We start from the raw sequence: 27,721 nt of genomic DNA, 5'->3' as shown, positions 1-27,721 counted from the left end.
AAGGGTAGAAATAGTCGTTTTAATATTGATACAAGTTATTTTAAGGGACAGCATTGATATGAGTTATTTTAAGGGATAGCATATCAAACAGGATCATTTCCACTAGGATAGGGTACATGAGACACAAGGGTCAGGAGCGATCATGGGGAGTTCCTTTCTTCCTAATGTGGTAAGTCCTCCAGGTTCAGGTCCCAGGCAAAGCTCCCATTAAGCCCACCCTTCCCTTTACTGCACTAGATCAGGGCCTGACTTAGAGGACTCATAGGTTCAGGGTAGGACTAAGGATTGCATTATAGACTTCTTCCTAAGGTGTTTCATGATTAAGGAGGAACATCTCTCTCCAACAATTAGAGTTCAAACCAAGTCTTTCAGGCAGTGGAAGAAAAGGCATGTAGGTTGTGCAGGCTAGCAAAGCCCAGGCAGAATGAATCAGGAAGGTCCCCAACAGTGCCACCTCTCACAGAGGACCCCTGGAGTCTCTCTTTTTGTGATCTTGACATTACATTGATCCAGATGTTGGCTTTCAACTTCCCTCTAACTCCTCCTACACACGGAAAACTTCAAAGCTTACCAGTATAGTCCTGACAAGTATATAAGATAGAAAGTGAACAGACAAAGATAATGCAGAAAATTCTCTAGTTCAGGCATTCCCTAACATCAAGGCTGCAATCTTTAGTCTGTAGTTCATGTCACCTGTTTTTCATGTTGTTTCCCTGGAAACCCTGGGAGGAACATTACAAGCCTACGCATGGTTTGAACTCCTTCAAGAAAGGGAATAGGTTCTGGGACCACTGTCACTTTTCTGAGGGGATATGTTGGGAAAAGAAAGATCATATCCAAAGTGAACCTGGAGCAGAGAAGCAAAGTGGAGTAAGCATCCTTTACTTTCATGGCAAAAAATAAAGAGTTATAAAACACAAGAACACATTATCACAGAAGAAGTGATAATAGAGGAAATGACAGTAGCAAATTAAAGGCACTTCTTTTTCTGGATGGTATCTTCAAAAGGCAAAGATAGCAGGATCCACAGATGACTTCAGGAAAGTAATAGCAGCTTTCACAACCAAAGGCATGGTGGAGCCTGTGGTGAGGAAAAACAAGAATCAGGGATGAAGGATCGCAATGAGAGGCTCCTCCAAACCTCCCAGATCATCTAGGAGTTGTGCTTTTCTCTGTCCTCAATATCCCTGCTTTTTCTCCTCTTACTGCCCAGATTCTCCTTGAATCTTCTCTGGCCCCAGATACACTCAGCTGCAGTGAGATAACAAACAGCCAGGAGAATACACTCCAACTCTAGTCTTCTACTCAGCTTGGTACTGAGACAGTAAGGAGAATCAATGCCACTTGTCCTTCTCACAGTTCACACTCCCCATTCGTGTCCCTCTCCCTCCCTACTCACCCGCCTACCTTGTCCCCAATTTAAGATTTCACCCTTGTCCCCCCAAGAAAAGAACTAGCAGGCAGATTAGTAAAGATCTGAAGCAGGATGGTGGAGACAGGTGACAATGGGACTCTCTTGTGGTAACCTTCTGCCAGGCCAGGGAAGGGGAAGGAGACAGGCCTTAGGATTGTGCTCCTACCTGCATGGACACGCATCCAGGCCATGGCCTTCCTTTCCAGAAGCTCCCATTCACACTTCAAGTCCTTACCATTGCCATGCAGCCAGATCACAGCCAGGATGGTGGCCCAGCCTGAGGAATCCACAAGCTGCACAATAGATAGAGAGCTCCAGTTGGCGCAGGAAGTCCCTCAAAAGGATGCAAAAAGATTCGCTCCCTCCTCACTTAGCATCCTTCTAAATGCTACTAGATGGAGTTACCTGGTCTCTCTGTACCTCCAGATACTACTTGCAAGGCATAATGCCAGGCCTTAAACCTCAGGGCAGCAATCCACTGAGTCTCGAAATAGAAAATCCTAAGTTTTAAATCCAGTGTAACCACCAGGACAGTTCTGGAAACCCCTAAGACAAGGCTTACCCAGCTCTAGTAAGAGAAACATAGGCAAAATTACTTTATAGTTTATAAAGTACCTTCATGAGTCTTTTTAATTGTAACCCTTATACCCCCCCAAAAAAACATGAAAAAGTATCAATAAACATTTTTAAGAAAGAAAACTGATTTCAAATAGAAGTATTAACAAAATGATTTGCCCAAACTTAGCCATCTAGCAAATGACAGAAGTGAGACTAAAGGCCAAATATTCTGATTCTAGTTGTATTGCTCTTATTTCTCAATAGAAAATCTCAGCCATACAGCAGAAAATTGTCTCCCATGAGTTTACACCCACTGCTCCCAGCTTCAGTTTTTAGAGTCAGGAGATCAAGGGAAATTCCTATTTTATATCATGACCTTTAAAACTTGGAAATGGGGCCGGGCGCGGTGGCTCACACCGGTAATCCCAGCACTCTGGGAGGCCGAAGCGGGCGGATCACTAGGTCAGGAGATGGAGATCATCCTGGCTAACACGGTGAAACCCTGCCTCTACTAAAACACAAATACAAAAAATTAGCCGGGCTTGGTGGCAGGTGCCTGTAGTCCCAGCTACTTGGGAGGCTGAGGCAGGAGAATGGTGAGAACCCGGGAGGTGGAGCTTGCAGTGAGCGGAGATCGTGCCACTGCACTCCAGCCTGGGCGACAGAGCGAGACTCTATCTCGAAAATAAATAAATAAATAAACAAACTTGGAAATGGTTATCATGTCCTCTCTGAGTGGTCTTATTTCACATTAGAATTCTCAATTCCTCCATTTCTTCCTTAAGAGGACTGCTTAAGTCAAAGCAGCAAACATCCCCATGCTTGTTCTCCTAGTCTAAAAACAAACAGCATAATGATTCCAAAAATACAGCTCCTTAAATAGTCTATCTGGAGGTAAATGCACTTACAGAATTCTACAATCACAGCCCAAGAATACGGTAGCATTTCAGGTAACCCTGTTGTCCTCCATTACTTAGTTAAATATTCTGACTCATACAGTTGTAGTCATCTAAAACCTCTGATTTTCATGTGCAAATGCTCTCTTCTCTACCTGTAGAGTTGGGAATTTGCAACTCAAAACAGTACTTAGCTTTTATTCCTACTATATTGTTTTTCTTTTTTTTTTTAATGAAAAATTGTAACTCATTATTCAGAGGTTTTTTGGGATCCTGATTCTTTTGACTGATAGTTTATCTCCCAGTTTTGTCATCTACAAATAGGAAAGCCTTGGTCTTTATCTTCATCTAAATCTTTATTGAAACTGTGAATCTCCAGAGAATTCAGAGCCTGGTGGGTCTAAAAATCTGTTTCAAGTTTGAAATCAATTCATCATTCAGTGCCATGGGTTTTCAACTAGTTTGTACTTGGTCCATGTTCTCATCATTAAAAAAAATGTATATCAAATTCCTTACTGAAATTCAGACATACCAGGTCTGTTGGTTCACTTGATTCCATTGGCCTGGATACCATTCCAAAGAAGGAAATGTCAATCTGATGTTTTTTGTTCCCAGTGCATCTAAATAATCCCTGTATCCTCTTCCAAGTGTGTATGAATTATCATCTTAATTACTTTTTCTATAACAGCATTTTCCAATAAAAATATAATGCTAGACACATATGTAATTTTAAATTTTCTAGTAGCCAAATTTTAAAAAGTAAAAATAAAAAGGTATAATTACTTTACTGATATATTTTATTTAACCCAATCTATTAAAAAGTCACCATTTTAACATGCAATCAATATACAAATAATTATTGATGAAATGTTTTATTCCTTTTTATATAAAGTCTTTGCAATTAGTATGGATTTCCCACCATAGCACCCCTCTATTCAATTAAAAATTTAGTTCCTCATTGGTATTAGCCACGTTTCAAAGGCACAATAGCCACATGTGACTAGTGGACACTGCATTGGACAGTGGAATTGCAGAATATCTTAAATTTATTTGATCTCTTTCCACATTTTGAAAGTTTAGAATGATATTTGTCCTTCAGGCTTTTTGCACCTGTCTCATGCCTGACAATTTCTCAATGAGTGTTAGAAGATTTTGCAAGTTACCTTGAAATTCTGGAAAGCAATTTATCCTCATCAGTATATTTAAATACATCTGAAACAACTAGGTGGTTCCTATTAACAACACTTCATGTATCCTGACTTCAGTTAACTTTGCCAATGTCTGGACCACTTTCATCAGTATGAAGAGGAGCAACAACGAGGTTATTATTGGGAGTTCTCAAGATAGTCTTAGAACTGAATCTGGCTCTGCTACTGATGGGCTAGGTAAACTCAAGACACCTTTTTAGACCTCCCTAGACTTCAGTTTCTTCATCTATAAACAGCAACACAAATGGGATCTACCTTATTAAATTAATGTGTGAAATAAATAAGCTCACGAATATTAATTGCTTAGTACAGTGCTTGGCACAGAGTAATTGCTCACTAAATATTAGTTATATAACCAAGACCATTGGCAGGGAATACGATTAAAGTGGAGGAGAATGTTGCTTTTCCTTTATCATCCACCAACAAAAAAACCATCAATTCCTACTAGCTTCCCCATTAATCCCTTGCTCTTTCTGCTCTAACATGACCAGAAAAACCTTCAGCCTCTATTTATTACAAATTAATTTACTCTATGGCTCCCTATATTTTCCTTCCTCAGATAGGTCCTGAATCACCTCCATTCTCAATGATGACCTTTCTCTCTCAAAAACATACATACTCCTTTTTCCACTGAATCTTACCTCAGCAGGGTGTGCAGCCGTTATTTCTTCCAAACTCACACCTAGGACCTTGGCTAGATCTTCATTCAGATCCCAGGAACCATTTGCATTTTGGTGGTAAATCAGCTGCACAAGATGATTCTCTCCAAAGCCTTTGAGGAGAAAGAAAAGGGGAGGATGAGAAATTATGGAGCTATTGGCCCCTCAGCATACTTGAATTTAGGGCTGCTAAATTCAGAGACAGGCCATAGCAAGAATGCCATAGAAAGAAAGTCATCAGACAACATCCAGAAGATCAGTCTTCAAACCCTACTTGTGAAAGGATGACCAGTGGAACAGGAGCTCACAGGGGGTGGCAGTAGGGCTCTGCCGGGGGGCGGGGGGAGCCCGCAGGCAAGCCGTGTGAGCTGAGATCGTCAAGGGAGTTTGTTCAACTAGGGGTCACCCTAGACTCCACTGAGATAGCAGGTTTCAGGGTCCTATATGATACACTAATGAAGCTACTTGGGCTGACCCTGGGAAACATAGGGGTGGAACAGATCTGACCATCTGCCCGCTGCTTTTCAAACAGATGACCTCCTGGGTAAAGAAAGCCAGAGGCAGCAGAACATTGAAGGTTAGTTTCTCAGTCCCGATAGATTGGAGGGGTGAACCAAGGCCTGCCTCACCTGCATGGTAAGTTTCCAAGTTGGTTCTGTGGGTGGAGGAATGAGTCCTTTCCAACAGACAGGGGAACTTTTCGAGAGACATCCATGTCTTGTCATAGCTGTAACTACAAGCTTTTAGCTTGCCTAGTCCTATATGTGTGACAGAAAAACACTGTTGAGAAAATGTTCCTATTAAGGTACTCACCTGGACTGTGCCGGTCCTTGTGATTTATCAACCCACAGAGACTGTAATTGTCCACCTGGAATGAGACGGCCTCACAACACATAACTCTCCTTATGGGCTGAGATGCAGAAGGAGGACGGTCGGAGGGTAAGGCCTTTCGAAAACCTGAAAAAATCCATACAAACATTAAGACGGTGGCACTCCCTGCTCTCTGCAGTGGACGAAGGACCCTGACAATTCGAGATACCCTCCCGTCCACATGGGCTTCAGTCACCACCCTTACTGTGCTATTTTTCTCTCATATGCCCACCTCCTGTACAAACCCTCGCCCTCCTTCTAGTGTGTCCTCTGGAACTCCTGACACACGCTAAACAATTTTTCCTGCATCTTTAGTTTGACTACAGGAGGCTTCTGCCAGCTAAGTCTCAACTTAAAACTGAATTTATCCTCCCAAAAGACTATTCTCCTTCCATCACTCTCAAATGGTTGTTGCTCAATGTACCACACTTCAAGTAGGGAGGTAGGGTTGGCAACCTCTTCAGTCCCTCATGCTGCATCCAGATCATTAAATGTGGCTTACCTTCCACATGTCGTCACTATTGTCTACTTCTAATCCCTTTGTTACTTCCAATCATTCACTAAAGTATCTGAAAACTAGACCATAGACTTCCACTCCATTGAAAGGCCAACCATCATCTTGAGAGATTTCATCACCCATGTTGATACCCTACCCGACACCCTAATGCAAAGCTTCTTTGACTTCATCAAATCCAATGACTTCCACTTCATTCTACTGCTGCCACTTCCTCCCGAGCCATGAAGACCTTGTTATTAGAATTGTCCCACTCATAAAAAATAAACTGAAAAATTGAAGCTGGGTACAGTGGTTCACGCTTGTAATTCTGACCCTTTGGGAGGCTGAGGTGGCAGGATCACTTGTGCCTACAAGCTTGATACCAGCCTGGACAAAGTAGCAAGGTCCCATATTTGTAAAAAGTTTTAAGAATTATCTGGGCATGGTGACATATGCCTACAGTCCCAGGCAGAAGGATCATGCAAGGTCAAAAGTTTGAGACCAGTCTAGGCAATGTAGTGAGACCTCATCTCTAAACAATATAAAAATTAAAAATTAGCCAGGCATAGTGGTGCATGTCTAGAGTCCTACCTACATGGGAGGCTGATGTGGGAGAATCACTTTAGCCCAAGAGATCGCAGCTGCAGTGAACTACAATCACACCACTGCACTCCAACCTGAGCAGCAGAGTGAGATCCTGACTCAAAAAAAAAAATTTTTTTTTAAATTCCTAGTTTTAAAATACAATATCTGATTTTTCTAGTTTTCTAACTTAGAGATTTCTGTTTTACCTGATCTTTGACCTCATCTGGACTACTAAGTTCTTGACTTCTCTACTTTTTTTCCTATATGTCAGCTTGCTTCCATCAAGCTGTCTAGTGTTACCCTAAAAACAAGCTTCCTAGCATTACCCTGATACCAAAACCAGATAAAACAACAAAAGTAAAATTATAGGCCAATATCCTTGATTAACACAGACGCACAATCCTCAAAAAAAATACTAGCAAACCACATTCAGCAGTACATTAAAATGATCATGCATCATTATCAAATGGGATTCATCCAAGAGATGAAAAGTTGGTTCAATAAACATAAATTGATAAACATGGATTGCACTAACAGAAAAAAGGACAAAAACATATGATCATTTCAATAGATGCAGAAAAAGTATTAAACAAATTCAACATCCCTTCATGATAAAAACTCTCAGCAAATTAGGTACAGATGAAATGTACCTCAACATAATAAAGACAATTATGGCAAACTCACAACTAATATATTGAAGAGGGAAAAGTTGAAAGCGTTTCCTCTAAAATCAGAAACAAGACAAGGATGCCCACTTTCACCACTTCTATTCAACATAGTACTTGAAGTGCTAGCCAGCACAATGAGGCAAGAGAAATAAATAAAAAGAATCTAGATTGGAAAAGAGGAAGTTGCCGGGCGCGGTGGCTCAAGCCTGTAATCCCAGCACTTTGGGAGGCCGAGACTGGGGGATCACAAGGTCAGGAGATCGAGACCATCCTGGCTAACCCAGTGAAACCCCGTCTCTACTAAAAAATACAAAAAACTAGCCGGGCGTGGTGGCGGGCGCCTACAGTCCCAGCTACTCGGGAGGCTGAGACAGGAGAATGGCGTGAATCTGAAAGGCGGAGCTTGCAGTGAGCTGAGATCCGGCCACTGCACTCCAGCCTGGGTGACAGAGCAAGACTCTGTCTCAAAAAAAAAAAAAAAAAAAAAGAGGAAGTTAAACTACCCCTGTTTGCAGATGACACGATCTTATACATAGAAAACCCTGAAGACTCTATAAAAAAAAAAAAAACTGTTAAATATAATAAACAAACTCAGCAAAGTTGAAGGATATAAAATCAACATACAAAAGTCATTAGTGTTTCTATACACAAATAGCAAGCTCTCTGAAACAGAAATCAAGAAAACAATCTCATTTGCAATGGCTACAAAATAATTAAAACATTTAGGAATAAATTTAACTGAGGAGGTAAAACACCTCTATACTGAAAATCGTAAGATATTGATGAAGGAAATTGAAGAAGACACAAATAAATGTAAAGATATCTCACATTCATGGACTGGCAGAATAAATATTGCTAAAATGGCCATAATACCCAAATCTATTTACAGATTCAATGCAATCCCTATGAAAATATCAAAGACATTCTTCACAGAATTAAAAAATCATAAATTTGTATGGAATTATAAAAAAAAAGTCAAAGTAACCTTGAGAAAACACACACACACACACACACACACACACACACACACACACAAATAAAATGCTGGACGCATCGCACCATCTGACTTTAAAATATACTACAAAGCTATAGTAATCAAAACAGCATAGTACTTGCATAAAAACAGACACAGACCAATGGAACAGAAATGGAGAGCCAGAAATAAATCCACACATGTACAGCCAACTAATTTTTGACAAAAGTGCTAAGAACACAATAGGTGAAAGACAGTCTCTTCAATAAATGACATCGAGAAAACTGGATATGCACATATGAAAGAATAATATTAGACCCTTATCTCTCATCACATAGAAAAACCAACTCAAATGAACTAAAGGCTTAAATGTAAGAGGTGAAACTATGAAACAACTAGAAGAAAACATAAAGGAAAATATCTTTGACATTGGTCTGGGCAATTATTTTTGGATATGAGCTCAAAAGCATGGGTGACAAAAGCAAAAATAGATAAATGAGGTTACCTCTTGTGTATAGCAAAGAAAACAATCAACAGGGTGAAGAGACAACCTACGGAATGGGAGAAAATATTTGCAAACCAAACATCTGATAAGAGTTTAATATATGCAAAATACACAAGGAATTTAACTCAAAACCAAGAAAGCAAATAACCCTATTTAAAAACGGACAAAAGATTTGAATAGACCATTTCTCAAAAGAAGACACACAAATGGCCAATAGGTATATGAAAAAATGTTCAGCATTACCAATCATCAGGAAATTGCAAATCAAAACCACAATGAGCTATCACCTCACACCTGTCAGAATGACTACCACCAAAAAGACAAAAAATAACAAGTACTGGTGAGGACATGGGGAAAAGGGAATGCTTGTACACCGTTGGTGAGAATGTAAATTAGTATAGCCATTGTGGAAAACTGTGGCTCCTTAAAACGTTAAAAATGGAACTACTATATGATCCAGCAATCCCACTGCTGGATATACAGCCAAAAGAAAGGAAATCAGTAATATCAAAGAGATATCAGCACTATTCACAACAGTCAAGTCATGGAATCAACCTAGGTATCCATCAGTGGATGAATGAATGATGAAAATGTACTATATATACACAATGTCACATTATTCAGCCATAACAAAGAACAAAATTCTGTTATTTGCGACAACATAGATGAACTTGGAGAACATTATGTTAAGTGAAATAAGCCAGCCACAGCCTGGGTAAAATGGCAAAACCCCATCTCTACGAAAAATACAAAAAATTAGCTGGGCATGGTGGCATGGTAGTCCCAGCCACTCAGGAGGCTGAGGTGGGAGGATTGCTTGAGCCTGGGAGGTTGAGGCTACAGTAAGCCATAGCAACAGTAAGCCAGTAAACCATGATTGTGCCACTGCACTCCAGCCTGGGCAACAGAGCAAGACCCTGTCTCAAAAACAAAGAAAGAAAATAAGTCCAGAACAAATATATAAAGACAGGATAGGCAAATATATAGAGATAGAAAGTAGGTAAGTGATTACTGGGACTGGTGGGGAGGGGAGTGGAGGAGAAGATAGGTGGGGTCAGGGAGAGAAATGGGAAATGTCTGTTAATAGTTATGAAGTTTATTTCTTGGTGATGAAAATGCTCTAAAATTGATTGTGGCAATCAACGGTTGCACAACTCTGTGAACATACTAAAACACATTGTATTATACATTTTAAATGGGTGAATTGTATGATATTTGAATTATATCTAAATAAAAAAGGTATCTATACATATAAAACTCAAAACCAAGAAAGCAAATAATCTTATTTAAAAATGGACAAAAGACTTGAATAGACACTTCTCAAAAGAAGACACACAGATTAGGCAGTTTGGTTACTCAGTGTTTACCTGCACTTTCTGCATTTTAATGTTTGTTTTTTTGTTTTCTCTTGGATTATTTTAAATCTCCTTGCCAATGTGATGCATTCTAGTTCCCTGGGACAGAAAAGTTTAACACTAACCAGAAATCCTAGATGTCGAGGTAGAAGGAAAACAAAGCAACTTAAGAACATTTCACAGCCTTTTCCTTTAAATAATGTGCTCAGATAGTCAGAACCTTTTATTATATACGAGTCTGAATAGAATAAAACTCATTACCTGATCGGCATCTTATCTTCAATGGGGTAGAAGCACCCAACAGCATTGGCCTTGGGATGTCCCTATGAGCCAGAGGCCCCTGAACTGGCTTGTTGAGCTCCTTATTGATAGCAATGAAAGCTGTGAAGGAGCTTATGACACCAGACTCAAGGCTGAGGTTCAATGCATCTTTTTTATCACTTGCTGGAGTCTCCCTGAGGCCCATGTCCTTGGTCTGGAGCAAGGACTTGGCAGCAAGGCGGTGAATGGTGAAGCTAAAAGGAAAAAATTAAAAAGTACTGAAATGTTGGGAAAGACACCCATATACCAGTTTCTCAGGGCTCCTAAAAGTTAGGAATAGAAGAGTTAAGATAAAGTCAGATAAGGGGAGAGATAAGACTTGGGTGGTTTAGAAATAAAAAATGATTGTAGGAAAACAATTACAATGAAGCCCAAAATTAAGAGAAGAAATCTAATCCCCAAAGATGGCAGAGGAAAGAAGGAAGGAAGGAGGGAGGGAGAGAGGGAGGAAAGGAAGGAAGGAAGGAAGGAAGGAAGGAAGGGAAAACTGAATTCTCACTTGACATCAGGCTTGGGTTGTAGAAGAAATGTCGCTTTATCCTCAAAAGTCTTGCCCTGGAGTGTGTATTTGAGGCATACTTTTCCTGTTGTCTCTGCTGCCTGCAAATTAGAGATGAGTAGAAATGATGGAAGAAGGAGATCATCCATGGAAGGATCAGAACAGGGGCAGGTACCCAAAACAATGTATTAAAATATCTGATGAAGAATCGGGTAGCCTAGGAAACCAGAGACCTGAAACGATGGGAAGGAAGTAGGCTAGCTCTACTTGGCAAGTGCCATCATCTCTGGTTGAGATTGAAATCCACCTACCAGCTTTAGTGAAATGGTCAAGTGTGGTAGCTCTGTGACTAGAGGAACAAACAAGAATGGGAACTCACTGGCATCCTCCCGGTCAGTTGGGCATAGATGATTAATCTCTGACCCCTAAAGATGACGGTCTGTTCTGGGGAAAGCATTTTAGCAGACAGACCAGGAGGCAAATGCCAGCTCAGAGAGACATCCTCTACCACAGGCTGCAGAGAGCGTTTCAGAGTCCTGAGAGCCTAATGGAGGGAAGAGAACAGAATAAACACAAATGATATGGACAATGGCAGCTACCATTAACTGAACATTTATTTATGTATCAGATATGGTACAATATAATACATGTCATGCCTACTCCTCAATACTATTCCAGGAGATGGGCTTTATGTATGAAGAAGCTTTACATATGAATAAGCCAAAGCTGAAATATTTAGTACCATAAATGTAAATAAAGAAAACGTTTGAGTAACGAGACCCTTGGAGAAGGGGATTAGATAACAGGTGGCACCAACTGGGAAAGAGGAGCTTAGAAATACCACCAGAGGGGTCTTCTCCTTGTGCAGAAAGATGAAATGGAATAGCAATTTACTACCTCTTCCAATCCATTAGATCTATCACGATTATTCCTTCTCCTTCTCTTTGTATAGTTTGCATGCAGGATGCGTGTAGTACAAAAAGAGGTTCTAAAGTGCAGACCTAGAATCTTAGTCATGAATGACAGTCAAAGCTCTTAGTTTGTCCATGTCTGGTCTTAAATGCAAAGGCCCCGATCCCTTTCAGCATCTTGTCTCTGCGCTTGCAGCTATTGGGACCAGATGTCATATTTCCAGATACTACAGAGGGCTTCTATTACATGAGGCCAAAAGTAGCCTGACGAAGTATACAGCCTAAGGCCTTGGGGATATAGGAACAGGTATCCTGGAGGAAAGTTGCTACCCCTGCCCTTGCACAGTGTCCCCACCCCATTCCACTTTGGTCTGGATTGCCACCTCCGGACAGACACAGCCAGTCTGTCCCTCACCTTGGACTGCATCCTGTCTTTGCCTGTGATAAATTCTGAGGTGCCGCCTGATGCCCGGGCAATACCTTTTATTAGGCTGGTGGAGGCACCTTCTCCGATACCGAATGAGAAACACCTGCAATTGTAAAAGGACAGAGGTTAGACGCAAGTATTAAAGAATAAACATATAAAATTAATACATATGGCCAAAAATACATAAGGAAATAGTCTACTTTCTTGACCAAAAGTGTAATAGCTACCATTTACTGAGTATATTCTATATTTTAGGAGGTATAAAAATGCCTTAAATCAATGATTCAATTTAATCATCACAAATCCCCTAAAAAGCAGGCTTCTGCTTCACTTTGCAGATAAGAAACTGAGGCCCAGAAAGTTTAAGAAATCTTTCCAAGATCATGCAACTACTAAATGATAGCAACGTCACTGGAGCACTGATCTACCTTACTGCAAGATCCCTCTGGCAAACTAACAGAAAGATAGAAACTAACACCAGTTCCTACCTAATGATGTGCTGGTACCGTATCTCCCCCAGCAAGATTATTCTTAGGGAAAGGAAGTGTGCCTCCTGCTCTTCTAACTGGAGAGTTCTTGCCCTGCCTTAGTCCATGTGCACCAAGTAACTTCTTAAACATAATGTGATTTCCCAAATAGAATTATATATAAACAAAGAATATATTGGTAGTACTAGCACAGGTGCTTTTGGAAGGCATGTCAGACAGAGTTTTCATTGCAAATTAATACCCTGCAATTTTGGTTTATGTATCAGTCTCTCTTCGATTAGTGTGAGTCATCATCTCCAAGTCTAGTGGCATCAGCATTAGGATCAATGCTCTACACTTGTTAGACTCAGGAACAGACTTCTAACTGGACCTACCTGTAACGAGACTTCCTAAATACTACGACCTGACAGCATCTTCATATCACAACCTTTAAATTTCTAACATGATCTTTGAATTGTAGCCTATGTTATAAAGTGCTGTTATTTTTTTAAGGTCTTTTGTATAAAATCAAAACTAAACAATTTTGGCTGGGTGTGGTGGCTCACAATTTGGGAGGCCAGTGCCAAGAGTTCAAGAGCAGCCTAGGCAACAAAGTGACAGACCCTATCTCTAAACAATCAAACAACAAAAAATTGATGACTGACTAGAACTCACGACAGTGCTACATGTGGATGATAATAAAAATCAAAATATTACAATAATAGCAAAAGTTTATATAGCACTTACTTTTTATCTAGCGCAGTTCCTAATACATTCCCTAGGTATACTCTTTTAACCATAACAATAAATCTGTAAAGTGAGTACTATTAGGATCCTAATTTTCATGTGAGGAAACTAAGGCATAGAGAGATTAGTTGATTTATGTTCTGCAGGCAAGCAGAAGAACTGTAACTTAAATCAATGACTTCTGACTTAAAATATAACACCCTAGGAAAGTTCTGCTCACAGCAATGCCACTGTAAATTGTTTCAGGCCAGCAGAGAACTAGGAAAGCCATATACAATATTTACAACAACTTGTTTGAAAACATCAAAGGTCTACCAAGACAAAAATCTATGGGCCAAGACCTGGGAGAGGAGAGAAGCCAAGAGAAATGAGCCCAGCATCTGATGTTCCTTGACCCTTCGAAGCAAGTGCCAAGTACAAAGACAGATGACTCAAAACCCAAGCGGTTACACGCAGGCGGGAGGAACAAAATAGCAATTCGCGCTTTTCATAGCAAAGGTGTTCTTGTAAACACCTAAGAACTGAGGATACAACCCTAAAGGACTACATCCCAGAGGTAGAGGTGAATCCGAAATAGACCAGCCATCACCGTGCCTGAAGTTCATCAGACCCTCACTGGATTAAGATTATCTGTTCCCAGTCTATCCAGTGACCATTCAGAAGCAAAGAATGAAAAGAATGCATCCTCTCAGAGGGAAGATGTCATCTAGAGGATCATCTAATTTCTATAATTTTTTATTTGACAACTAACAAAAATAGAAAATCCTCAAATATTGGGAAATTAGGCACTGTACTTATAAATTATACAAGCTTAAAAATCATAATGATAATTGGAAAATATTCTTAAGTGGATGACAATGGCAAATGGCATATCCACATTTAAAATTCAGCTACAGATGTGCTTAGATCTATGGCTCTCAATATGCAATTAGAAAAGAAAGTCTAAAACTCAACTATCAAGCATCTTTCTCAAGATGTTAAAAAAGGATGGCCAATAAACCCAAGGTATGTAAAAGAAAGAAAATAATAAAGATAGATAGGAGTAGATATTAATGAAATAGAAAACACTTATATGATAGAAAGTACCAACAAACACAAAGGTGCTGGTGTTTTGAAATTATTATTAAAACTGATAAATATCCAGTGCAAGGAAAGAAATATTAATAGAAAAGGCACAAATAACCAACATTAGAAAAGAAAAGGTAATATCACTACATATTCTACAAAATTTAATAATATTATTAGGCAATATAATAGACAATTTAATGCAAATAAGTTCAGTAAAATATACAAACTTTTATAAAAAATAACACATAAAATATGAATAGTTCAAAACAAATACTTCCTCAAAAAAATATCCAGGCCAAGAGAGCTTTGCTGGCAAATTATAATAAATAGTTATGAAAGAAAATCTTTTGGAGCAAGGAAAAAAGGCAACCTTCACAGCTCATTTTATGATACTAGCATAAAATTGATATCAAAACCTGACAAGATAAGACAATATATGTCAATATTTCCCACGAAAATAGATTCAAACTCCTAAAAAATGTATTATCCAAAGGAATCAAAAAATATATGAAAGAGATTAATATATCACAACTACTTTGGGTTTATTCCAGAAATTCAAGGTTGGTCTAACATTTAAGAATTATCATTAGAATTCAGACTTTAAAAGAAGAAAGGATAAAATCATACATTAATCTAAACAGATACATAAAATACATTTGATGAAATTCAACAATCATTCATTATTCAAAACGTAAGAAAAGAGAGAAAAGAACCCTCAAAACAGAAATAAAAGGGAATTTCCTTAATCGTAGAAAGGATAACTACAAAAAAAAACAAAAAACAAAAAACCCTTATGGCAAACACCATACTTAATTGTGCAAAGTTGAAATGTTCCCGTTGAAGTCCAAAATGAAATAAGGATATGATCATTTTGATTCAGATTTCTACTAGAGGTTCTCTCCAGGCTAATCCAGAAGGGAAGAAAAAATTTTAAAAAAATAAGAAAAAGAGAATATTTTTAAAAATACGAAAAATAAAACTGATATTTTTTGCAAATGTGATTCTTCATGGAATATCTAAAAGAGCCTGCAAATATATTATATTTGCAGACTCTTAAATTAAAATATAATTTAATTAATATCTAAATTAATTAACATCATTAAATACAAGTCAAGGTAAAACAAGCTATAGAAATTCATTTCTAAATAGAAATAAACAACCAGTAAATAAAATTATTAAAAAATACTATTTAAAATAGCATCAAACACCTAGGGAAACAATTTAATAAAAAAATGCACGAAGCCCTCTACACAGAGAATTATAAAATATTACAGAGAGATTTTGTGTGTACAGGCTTCCCTTATCTGCAGTTTTATATTCTATAGTTTCAGTTACCTGCGGTCCACTGCAGTCCAAGCATATTAAATAAAAAATTCCCAAAATAGACAATTCATACATTTTAAATTGTATCCCATTCTGAGTCGTATGATGAAATATTGTGCCATGCTGCCCAATGCCACCCTGGACATGAATCCTCTATGTCCAGTGTCTCCATGCTGTCTATATGACCGTTAGTCACTTAGCAGCAGTCTCAGGTAACAGACAGATACATGTGGTATTGCAGTACTTAGGCTCAAGTGACCTTTATTTTACTTAACTGTTCATTTTATTATTAGTTATTGCTAATCTCTTCCTGTGCGTAATTTATAAGTCAAATTTTATCATAGGTATGTATGTATAGACAAAAAACATAGCTGAAACAAATGTGGTAAAAGGTTGACAACTGGTAGACCCAGGTGAAGGGTATATGGTGTCCATTGTACTTTTTTTTTTTTTTTCAAGATGGATTCTCGCTCTGTCACCCAGGCTGGAGTGCAGTGGTGCGATCTCAGCTCACTGCAACCTCCATCTCCCGGGTTCAAGCAATTCTCCCACTTCAGCCTCCTGAGTAGCTGGGATTACAGGCACACACTACCATGCCCTGGCTAATTTTTGTATTTTTAGTAGAGATAGGGTTTCACCATGTTGGCCAGGCTGGTCTCAAACTCCTGACCTCGTGGTCTGCCCGCCTCGGCCTCCCAAAGTGCTGGGATTACAGGCACGAATCACTGCGGCCAGCCCATGCCATTGTTCTCCATTGTTCTATTTTTGCAACACCTCTATATGTTTAAGGTTTCTTAATAAAATGTTGGAAACAAACACTTCGAGAAATCAGAGACCAAAGTGAATGAAAGGATATACTATGTGAATAGATTGGAATGCTCAATATTGCTTAAATAGATCTAGTCAATGCAATTCTGGCCCATATACTAATACGTTTCCTTTTCTGGTAAAAACCGACAAGCTAATGCTAAAATACAATTACTAACAGTCAAGTGTAACCAAGACAGTCTTGGTTATGAAATGAACAAAACTGAGGGCTTATCACTATTGGAAATCAAGATTTATCATGAACCTGTACTAATTTATATGGTGTAGTTCTAGCACACATCTAGATGAATAGACCAATGCAATGGAACAGAGGATCCAGAAACAATGTACATGTGCATAGATGCTTATTGATGACAGAGATGACACTGTGGAAAGGACCAACATTTCCATAAATGGAATAGGGTCAATTTGATATCCACATTACAAAAATACAAAACCTTGGATAGGGAAAGACTTTTTAACAGGACACAGAAAACACTAACCATAAGGGAAAAGATTAGAAAGTATCGAACTACATTAAAATTAACAACTATTACTTGAATACATTTTGAAGCTAAGAGCAAACTATAGAGTATTTCTAGAACATACAATCAACAAAGAGCTTGTATCCAGACTACAGAATGAACTATAGATCAATAAGAAAATCAACCTAATAGGAATAAATAAGTAACAGGAAAAAGACTTGAAAACACATCATGAAAGAGGACATACAACTGGTGAACAAATATGAAGTAGTGCTAAACTTCATTCATCGGCAGGAAAATGTAAATTAAAACTATAATAAGACACCACGACACACACACAAAACTAAAATTTAAAGACAATATCATGTTTTGGATAGGAAATGAGGTGATTGGAACACTCCTACAATAAATAATTAAATTAGTACAACCATTTGGAAAAATGTTTGGCGTTCCCTAGAAACTCCACAACTCTTGTCTACTCAGAGAAAAATCTACGTATATAAATATGTATGTATGCATATACACGCGTGTGCAAAACAATAATGTACAAGAATACAAAACTGTTCACAGCAGCATCATTTTTAACAGCCAAATCAAAGTCCTACAGCATTAAAATCAATAGATAAATTATGGTATAGTCATTTTATGGAATACCATACATCAGTGAAAATTAACTATGGCTATACTTAAAGTATATATGAATTTCTCAACATATTGCTGAAAGAAAAGAAACAATATACACAGAAACAAAAACATATTGTATAACTCATTTATTTTCACTCAAAAACAAGCACAAATAACCCATGATGTTGTAAGTCAGGAAAGTTTTAGTGTGTAGTGACAGGGAATAGGACATGATGGAAAAGGGTACAGATGGAGAGGCCTACTACCATTCCAGGTTTTACCTATGTGGTGATGACACAGTGCATTCACTGTGATAATTTATCCAGTTGTATACTTATAATTTTTGTAGTTTTCTGCATGTTTTACTTCCCTAAAAATGTTTATAGTAAAAAAAAAAATTAACATCTTACTATTCAATTCTCGTGTCCATTGTAGTTTAGAAAGAATAAGAAACAATGGTTTTGCTGTGTTGTTGATGTTATTTGGAAAACTGTTTTTAATTTTTATAGGAAAAAATAAATTTTCAGCTGCTAAAACTAAATTCTGAAATCATTTGGTCCTCTTTAAGGAATGTCAACAGTGGCATCATGTAGCACTACAGTCTGTATGCCACTACTTAGCTCCAATTACCCAGAAATCACATTTTCTTCATACCTGTGTTTCTGTCTGTTGATCCTAACTTCTTTAATTACACTAAACGTGTCTGTAACTTCTCCATCTGTAAAGACAAAAAGCTGTACAAAGAAAGAAAATGTTCATCAGGTCTTTGTCAAGTTCATTTTAAGAAACCAGAATTTGCCCTTGAAAAATCCACCTATTTCATTGCAGAGGCTCTGGTACCTCTTCAAAGAGGCATGAAATCCCTAACGTTTCAGTCGCTAGCACCACATTCGCACATGATCTGTTCAGAACCCAGGGAATTTTTAGCATCTCCCCTCCTAGCTGCATCTAAGTTATTGTGGCCTCCATAAAAGGCCTTCCAGTGTCCATTGCATGGAGTTAAGGAAGAAGAAAAATGCATCGTCTTTTTTTTTCTATTTACTATATGATAGAAGACTGTGAATTACAAACCATATTTCAACACACTGCATGAAGCTCAGGGGCACAGATTCTTAGGGATTTCACATTTGCAGTCTCTTTTGTGAGCTCTGTTCCACTTCTTACCTGTAGGGGGTGGCCTGGGATGGAGGGTCCTCTGTAAATGTTCTGGAGTGGTGCCAAGATTTCAGTGCCCCCTAGGTCGGCCTGCATAAGCTTAACTCTCCCCAGAGCCTCCTCCATTGTTTGCTGAGTGTACTTCACACTCTTCCTGAGAAAAACAAACACACCCAGTTACATGAGGGCTACTTAACTTTGCCCGGTATAGAGTCCCTGAACTGAATTGAAAAACCCCCATGAAAAGACAGTCTTATCCGAAACCCCCAATGCCAAAGTCAACTCCGCAGTAACCCCTTTAACAATTTAGTCGCTTTCTTTAAAGTCTCATTCTGTACTCCCTATTGTCTTTCCAGAAACTTACGGAAAGTATGCCTCATAGGAAGAGCCAAATCCATAGATGTTGAAATAACAGCCCATAGGTAAACTCTTCAGCAGCAAAATCAGTGTTTCCTGAAGGTAAGAGAGCATGAGGAGACAGAGCGAGAGAGGCTCGTCAAAACACACGGGCCCTGCCAATCGACTCTGGAGGATGTAGGCCATCACCCACCTTGTGCCTTCTTACATTCCAAAGCTAACCTCGGGGTCGTCATGCTGCTGTCTCAGGCTCCAGATAGACCCTAATTTAACCCCTCAGATTCATCCTCACTTGAGCATGTGACCCAGAAGAGGAAAGAAGCTTTACCTTGGCTGCCTGGATGCGCAGCTGAGATGTATCCTGGCTACTCATGGGGCTCTGCATACTTCCTGAGCGGTCCATGAGGAAGACAAACTCTCCACAGGTATTTGATGGTTGATCTTCCGGGATATTTGGATAGAAACTCACCATTGCGGATGGATCTCCCATCAAACGACCTGTTCAGAAAGGATACAGCCATTGTAAGACAAAAAGGAACTCAAGAATCCTAGTACCTAAGAATCAATGGTAGTGAATTCAATTAAGAGCTAAGAAAACTGAAATCTAAAACACTATGATGATTCGTATACCATAACTGCTTGCAACGGGGTCGAGGTGAGTTATAAATATATAAGACAGACAAAAGCAGAATAGATATGAAAAAGAAGAAAGAGGATAGAAGTTAGTAGACACAAGCAATAGTTAAAACATTATCACTGATTACCAGTTTCCTGGCAGCTAGGCAAATGAATGAAACACATTAGGTTAAAATGTTCCAGCATTTGCCAAAAGAATCAGACAAGTTTATCTACAGAATCAAACCTTTTCTTCAAATCAAATAAACAGGAAATGTATCACATGGGCCTTAAGTCTTTAATTACAGCTTTGAAAAAAGTGATACTCACATGGACAATTTTTCAGTTGACAATTTACAAGAGTTGAGAGTATAAGTATTACACCCACTGAGGTAAGTCTGTCTGCTTTGGCTATGAATAACTCGCTGATAGTCCCCAGAAGAAAGGGAATACGTGAGATACGTGTTGGATTCTATGAGCATCATCCAAACAATGGTGTGGGGGTGACCACAGGATCCCAGTCTATCTGGCCACATTGTCAAAGCCATAGCTGTGACTATTTTTAGAAGCAAGTGAGGGCTGATACAGGAACTGAAATGCTAGTATTGAGATAGTGATGCAATGAGAATGGCTGGGTTAACTCCAACTTTACAGAAAATATAAGAGGCTATATAATTAAATTCCATTATCCCGTTTTTACAAAGTGGTTCCAGGATCATAGGTTTATATTCTCAGTAGACCCGGGATTTGGTATGACAAGAGAATGTGGCTCAGTTTAATTTCTTTCCCATAGGATATGTCAATCACCAAACTGGCTTCTGAATAAGATGGATGTTGCCCATCAAATATATGATAGGACACTGGTTCAAAAATAACATTTATACAATCCAGATGTCTGGATATATGACAGAGGAGGAGCTTTTTTGGTGAGCAAGGTTCCTTTCCATTCTCAGAGACAGCTGTTTTAAATGGAGCTGGTGCTATACTGAGGAGTCAGAAAGGGTGGCATGAGTATGATATGGGGTAACACATTTAACCTGTTTACAACAATGCCAGATGAATTGTAAGCGTTATATGTGGATTATCTACTATAATTTTAGCCTGGCTCAAATTATTTTCACCTCCATGAGTCTCAGCTTCTTTGTTTTCAAATGAGGCATTTCAAACTTCAGCTCCTCTGCTTGCTAGCCTCATGTCTTCCTCTAGCCTCATGTCTTCCTCTGAAAAACCAAGGTAGTACCACCTACGTCAAGATTATTTTAAGCAGGGGTATCCAATCTTTTGGCTTCCCTGGGCCATATAAGAAGAAGAATAATTGTCTTGGGCCACACATAAAATACACTAACACTAAATATAGCTGATGAGCTTAAAAAAAATCACAAAATAATTTCATAATGTTTTAAGAAAGTTTACAGATCTGTGTTGGGCTCCATTCAAAGCTGTCCTGGGCCCCGTGCGGACCCCAGACTCTGAGTTGAACAAGCTTGATTTTAAGAGTTAAGTAATATAATATACTTAAGGAACTCAGTTTAGGGCTCAACTCAGATTAAACCCGTAATAACAATATTATTAAATTATTTCTAAATTGTATTTTTACACACTTTTAAAATTAAATTATAAATTTAATTTTAGAAAGACATTATGTTCTTAATATCATAAGTACATCTGTTCTAAGTTTGTAAAAAAATAACATACTGTGTTTTTGTCATATAGCTGTAGGTTTCATTTGGCAGAACTCTAAATGGTTTTAGTGAGCCAAGCTGCCGCTTAAAGTTGTCATTTGCTTCCTTGTGTGGATGAGAACAGCAAGTCGTTTTGACTAAATATATGACCTGGGAAGCAAAACTTGAGCAGTCCTGCTGGAAGGGATTCACAAGACTGTAAAGACTGTCCCTGATGTTCCCCCTTGGCCTTCAGAACTGGTCATGGGGACTAGATGAGAAAATCTACATAGGGACCAAGGGAACTTCTTAGAAAAACAGGGACTGAGATCTCAATGCTTACCTTTTGAGATCCAACGTCATGGAACTTTCTCTGGTGAAGACAGTCCTTTAAAATAATCTTAACTGACAAGTAGGTCACTGTTGTGGGAGTATTTCATGGACACCCAAGGAAACAGTCACCATAAGGAAAGGAAAAAGCAGAACACTAATGTACAGAGACAGAGCATGGAGCTTCATGGAAGAGGAGCTGGTTACAGCAAATCTGGTGGAAACTGGGAGCCCCTTGAATGACCTTAGCATGGAGAGCTGGCCCTGAGGAAGAGTGGTTGAACAAGTGAGGGAAAACTAAAAAGTTCAATTTGTGAGCTCAAGTATGAAGCTACTTTGGAAGCAAACATTAACAATGAGAGAGTAGGGTACTCTGCAGAAAAACAACTATAGGGTATTTTCTTGATAACAGTTATAATTATAAAAGCAAGAGCCTAACTCAAGTCATCTCACTTTGAATATGATTGTCACCAAGGACATGTCCATTCCACCACGTGTAAATGCTTCAGAAGTCGCAATAGCACTCCAGTCCTGCGTCATTGAAACCCAGGAGCATGGCAGCCCAGGAAGCCCCCAAGAACACAGCAAACTGACATGGGTTATACCAATTTAAATTCCAAGAAAGAGTGTGTATACATAAAGGAAAATTTCAAAAGCAAGAAACATTAAAAGAAAACAAGAAACTAAAGTTATTAAGAAGCTAAACTTAGTCTTAGGAATTAAAAAGCTGGGGCAAAACAAAAAGTTTTGGAGATGAAGGGTGGTGATGGTTGTACAAAGTGAATGTCCTGAAGACCACAGAATTGTACACTTAAAAATAGTTAAAATGGTCAATTTTGTTATGTATATTTTATTTCAAAAAAGAGAGAAAAAAAACTTCAGTTGAGACTGCATGTAGCTGTGATGAATCAATCAATAAAAATTATTTATTAGATAAAAAAGAAATTAAGAACTAAACTTAGTCAATCTAATCACAATTACTGCTTGCATTCTTCCCGTGTTTTAAAATGTTTTTCCTAAAGCACAGATTATTTTATAGTGGTAATCTGTCTATAACTTACTTTTCTTTTACTTAACATTCTTTGGAGGTCATTTTTCCAATTACTTCAATCTGTCAGTGTACATTATTTTAGGAGCTGCATAATAACTCATGAAGTATACCTAGCATAGGAAATTTAGCCACTAAGAGACATTTTGATTGCTTACTAGTACTTGATATTATTAAAATGGTGGGGGACATCTCAATGCATATTTTTACTTATATCTAGATTTATTTCCTTAGGCAAGATTTCTAAACGTGAAATTATGAAAGTTAACATTTATTTAACATATATGGCCAAATTTATCCTCAAAAGGTTAATTCACCACACCTTTTAAAGCATGAAGCATCAGATTTGGAAATCATTGATAATTTGAAAGGTGAAAATGTCACATGATTATTTGGATTTCTGTCAATACTGATCATTGCCACATGTTTATAAACTGGCCATGTTTTCTCTTGTAAATTATCTGTTCCTGGCTTTTGCCCAATTATCTACTGATCTACTTAAATTTGCCTACAAGACGTATCACATGACAGTCATTAAACCTAACCATTTTGGCATGACATAGTGTAAACTATTTCAGTTTTCACACGTATTAACCACCACTGGAGGGAAGGAAAGAAAAGAGAGTAATTTGACAGTAATTCTAAGACAGGGAGGTGCCCCTTAGAGGATTACTACAAAGGAAGAAAGAAAATACCTGGCTTCATTTTAGGCATCTCCATCTCCAAAACCACGCTGGGGGTATGCACCTCACTGTAGTAAATCAGGAGTTCCACGTCCCGATCAAACTTGTGTCCAGCAGCCAGGGAAACCTGAGTTGGGGACAGGTAAAGGAGCCACATTAGAATCATCACTGCTTGCTACTTGGGGCTGAGGTCAGGGCTACAGTCCTCCTCCATGAGAGACATGACCAGGAACAGAGGTGAGGCTGGAGAGAAGGCTCTGGAGATTAAACGAGGATATGGAAGGAACATGTGGGACCCCCTCTGGGTTATCATTTGGGAAGAACTGGGTGGGGACTAAGTCAAGACTCAAGCAACAGAGGAACTGACAACAGCAGTATTCTCTCATTAACTACCTGAGCGGAAGTCTTGTCTTCTCCTAGGTACTCAGTGGGACTCAAGGGGCAGTTGGATTGGACCTTCTCAATGCCATGCTTGGAATCTATGGTGGCGACCATGCTGAGTGTGTAGGGCAGGTCCTCCACAGGGACTATAGGAGTCTTCACATTAAGGCAACTGTCCTTCGACGACCCTATAAAAAGTGAACTAGTTCTGTTTTCCTTGCCAACACTTTTTAAGACACTCTCAACCTTAAGAAAATTTCCCCATTTATGTCACCCACCACTAGTATTCAAAGGGGAGAGATACTCACCAGAGAATTGGTATCTAGGATTCAGGACAGCTGGGAGGACAAAGCGCAGAGCCCCATCTGTTTCCAGAGGCAGCTCCTGCACATACTTCAGGGTGACTGAGGCCTTCGACCCAGGTTGGAGGTTACCCACATTGCAAGAGAAGATATCCCTGGAGCTGCTGTCCTCCTCCAATAAGAAGGCCTGGTGGCCCTGGGAGATGGCTTTCTCGTAGTTGGTGCGGGCCTGAGAAGAACAGGGCGAGGGATGGGAAAGAAAGGGAACATCCAAGGTGACATGGCTGAAAAAGAGACGAGTAGTGCAGAGTGACTGTGATTGGTCTTGTCTAATCACAGCTATACTTTGAATGCCTCTGATTGATTTTTCCCCCCAAATGATTTTAGAAAAATGGCGGTTAGAAAAGAGTGGAAGAAAGAGCTTTCAACATCAGCATGTTTTGTGAAAGTATATTTAGTAGAGATCATAAAGAGTATGCATTAAGGAAATAAGAAGGGAGGAGGTAATGTAATAAGAAGGGAGGAGGTAATTTCTACTACCTTCATCTTGTCTTGTAATTCTGCTACAATTTTCTTCCCATCCACCAAGGCCTCAAAGCTGTAAACAGCAGAGTCTTCATCCATGGGGAACAGAAAGACGGCCTCCAAAGGAACTTTCTCCGCGTTCTCATAGTTCAAGGTTGCAGACACATCAGCCACAAACTCGTAAATGGACACGCTCACAGAGATACTCTTCAGTGGCACTGTAGATAGACCAGAATTCAAGTTCATCAAGCTTCAGTAGGATGCTTCCTTGTAGATCAAGCCTTGTGCTAAGTGCCGAAGATTCAATGGCGAGTAAGAGTCACAAAGTAAGCTTACCTGGCTCCCGTTGGAGGGTGAGTAGGCCATAGAAGTGCACCATGGTGATGCAAGATTTCTGCAGAAAAGACATATCACAAACAGGGAGACATGTTGGAAGTTATCTGTTCAAACACCAGTACTTTATGTGCTTTTCTCTGGCATAAGAATACAGTCAAAGGGTTAATGTTGGAGTTAGGAAGTTGGAACCTTTAAAAAAAGGAGACAAAGATTTCCATCAAAAGGCTCCCTTTAAATGGCAGTTCTAGGTGGGGAAGGTATAAGATTCACTGGTATCTACTAAACAGGAAATCTCTGAAACACCCTGAGGCTGTTTCAAATACCAATTCCACTTTCTCAAAAGTGTGTTTAATTCACCACTCCTTAGGCATATGGAACAGGTGTCACTAACCCCTCTGAGTCTCAGTATTTTCTTTCTAAAATGAGTAGCATCATATCCACACATCATATATGAATTAATACATGTGAAGTCCCTAGAATAGCACATGGCCCATGGGAGGCATTTATTCAATGATGACAGACATCACTATTGCCCCTATTATTATTGTAACTGTTAATCAATAAACCTCTGCCGTCATTCACTTTGGATCATGGCATTCAGGGACATGCTGCATGTGAGAAGCTGTGTGATCCAATATGGACTCCTGCCACAGGCCATTTATCTTGTGGCTTTTCTTTGGGACTCAAAATTAAAAGATACCAGTATATTTGTTTGTATCCATCCAAGATATTCTAATATATATAAATATTATATATGCACATAGCCTACATTGGCACCCCAACTAAACAGCACCAGTAAATCAGGCTTTTCATTCCATATCTGTTATTTTGAGAAATTGGATAAAAACTGAGTGTGGCAAAATGACTCACAATTTGACAGCAATGCAGAGGACAGCAGCAGGTGTGAGGAGAGAAGAGGATGCTCAGAAAAGGGCTTCTCTGCAGACCTCTGACCTGGGCAAGTTCTCTGGTAGAACAGGCTGGGCTGGGAGAGGGAAGAATTTCCAATAACTCATTAAGCAGACAGCCTAAAGCAGGAGACTCACAGGAGTGAAACAGCTGAAAGAGAAGCTCTCAGGCTGGGCAATACTCACCAACGGTGGCTTGAGTAAAAGAGAGAGACGCAGAGGGTGTCCCCTACAAGGAAATAGCCTTCACTTCCTGATTCTAAGCTCAGAAAAAAATCCTCCGTTGAGGAAAACTTGCTATTCTGCACCCTTGCCCCCACTCTTCCGAGTACAAACAAAATTAGTTTGGGTCAGAATTAGTTCTGTCTTTCAGGATGGCACTTCAGAAAGGCAACTTGCAAGGCTTAGGTAGAGACTGGCCACCAAGCTGAAAGCCATGAATCTGACGCAGCTGGGAGAATACAAGTCTTCTGGCCTAGCCAGGTAGCCGCTTCGGGAATGCAGTCCCAGCAGGGGCTGCTCAGCGGCTAGAAGGGAGGGAGCGGAGCTGGGTGGCACCACCGGCCACACACACTCCTGCGACCTGTGGCAGGGGTTGAAGTGGAGAACCCGGAACCAGACAAGAAGGAGATTTGGGGTAAGAAGTGGGGCTTGGATAAAATCAGAGATTGATTTAACCTTTCCATTTCAGTCCCAGATTTCCAATGTCCACGTATTTACAGAAGGGACTGCGTCAGTCTCTTACATCTCTATATAGAAGGGCTTAGAGGCTGCAGTTGATTGGAGTAGATGGAGGCTTACAGCCTCATTTCCTCAGCTTACACTACCTTGAAATTCAGAAAACATCAACTGTGTATATCAAAGAAAGAAAGGGGGTGAAAAAGTAAAGTAAAAGAGAAGGAAAGTAGGAAGAAGGGCCTTCAGATTAGGAGATGCCTAAATCCCTCCTTCAGCCTCCAAAAGATTTCCCTAAACTACCAAACTTGCAGGAAACCTTCCTGGGGTTCATACATCAGGATGAAATCCTCCACCCGTGGGGCGTGCAGTTCAAGGAGCCCCTACAAATTTGGGCACTGGGGAAAGGGAGCTAGAATGCGCAGCTCTCAGTCTTCCAGAGCAGGGGATGGAGCCAGGCCCTGCACCGACAGCTTGGTCCCCTACCTTTTTCTCCTGCAATCCGGAGTGCTCTGAGTCACAGCGGAGTGAGAACAGCTGCGGTCACAATTTCCGGAAAGAACCGCCCCTTTCTAGGGACCGTTTATAAAGTAGGGACTACAAGACTAAGGGATCAACGGAAAATTATTAAACAAATAATCGAACTTTCCCTTGTTTGTATCAAGGGAAAAGTCTTCGACTTTGGAACGTTTGCTTTTTTTATTTGCTCTTTGCTAAGGAACAATCAGAGAACCGGCAAAGAGAGAAAGGGAAAATGCTGCAACAGGAACAACATCAACAATGACATGAAAAACTGCATATTTCTGTAAAAGCTTAATTGCCAAGGGCTTACTGTGTCCTGGGCCCTGTTAATCAAAACTTTATGGACATTATATCATT

The 27,721-nt window shown here is 39.4% G+C and overlaps 1 protein-coding gene across 10 annotated transcripts; it reads right to left on the bottom strand.

The window, feature by feature from the left end:
* On the bottom strand, positions 1 to 27,356 carry VWA5A (von Willebrand factor A domain containing 5A). Of its 10 annotated transcripts, none has more exons than XR_013404360.1 (19): positions 26,354 to 27,356; positions 26,130 to 26,244; positions 25,260 to 25,317; positions 24,939 to 25,141; positions 24,405 to 24,627; positions 24,109 to 24,284; positions 23,728 to 23,842; positions 19,707 to 19,876; positions 19,386 to 19,474; positions 19,031 to 19,175; positions 18,521 to 18,600; positions 12,334 to 12,448; positions 11,387 to 11,551; positions 11,008 to 11,108; positions 10,449 to 10,702; positions 5,365 to 5,692; positions 4,718 to 4,848; positions 1,581 to 1,707; positions 1 to 1,081 (listed from the first exon to the last, which is right to left on the bottom strand). XR_013404360.1 is itself a non-coding variant. In XM_077964573.1 (19 exons), the coding sequence occupies exons 3-19, from the start codon at positions 25,300 to 25,302 to the stop codon at positions 1,002 to 1,004; spliced, it is 2,361 nt and encodes a 786-aa protein (XP_077820699.1). In that variant the 5' UTR covers positions 25,303 to 25,317; positions 26,130 to 26,244; positions 26,354 to 27,356; the 3' UTR covers positions 1 to 1,001. The 10 variants fall into 10 exon arrangements, 8 of the variants coding, with proteins under 8 accessions (XP_077820699.1, XP_077820700.1, XP_014971505.2 ...); XR_013404359.1 differs by having other exon boundaries at positions 27,329 to 27,356; XM_077964573.1 differs by having other exon boundaries at positions 5,549 to 5,692.
* Between the last annotated feature and the right edge of the window lie 365 nt (positions 27,357 to 27,721).

This window comes from Macaca mulatta, chromosome 14 (assembly GCF_049350105.2).
Source record: "Macaca mulatta isolate MMU2019108-1 chromosome 14, T2T-MMU8v2.0, whole genome shotgun sequence".
Taxonomy (NCBI): domain Eukaryota; kingdom Metazoa; phylum Chordata; class Mammalia; order Primates; family Cercopithecidae; genus Macaca; species Macaca mulatta.
The sequence above is the reverse complement of the archived record's forward strand: the minus strand, read 5'-3'. Positions and strand labels throughout refer to the sequence as shown.

Excerpts from the sequence above, each read along its gene's own strand:
- VWA5A (XM_028834119.2), bottom strand. The coding sequence starts at position 25,302 with ATGGTGCACTTCTATGGCCTACTCACCCTCCAACGGGAGCCAG. Across the intron at positions 25,142-25,259 it reads CACCCTCCAACGGGAGCCAG|TGCCACTGAAGAGTATCTCT; the intron begins GTAAGCTTACTT and ends GTCTATCTACAG. Across the intron at positions 19,877-23,727 it reads GATGCCTAAAATGAAGCCAG|GTCGTTTGATGGGAGATCCA; the intron begins GTATTTTCTTTC and ends CTTTCTGAACAG.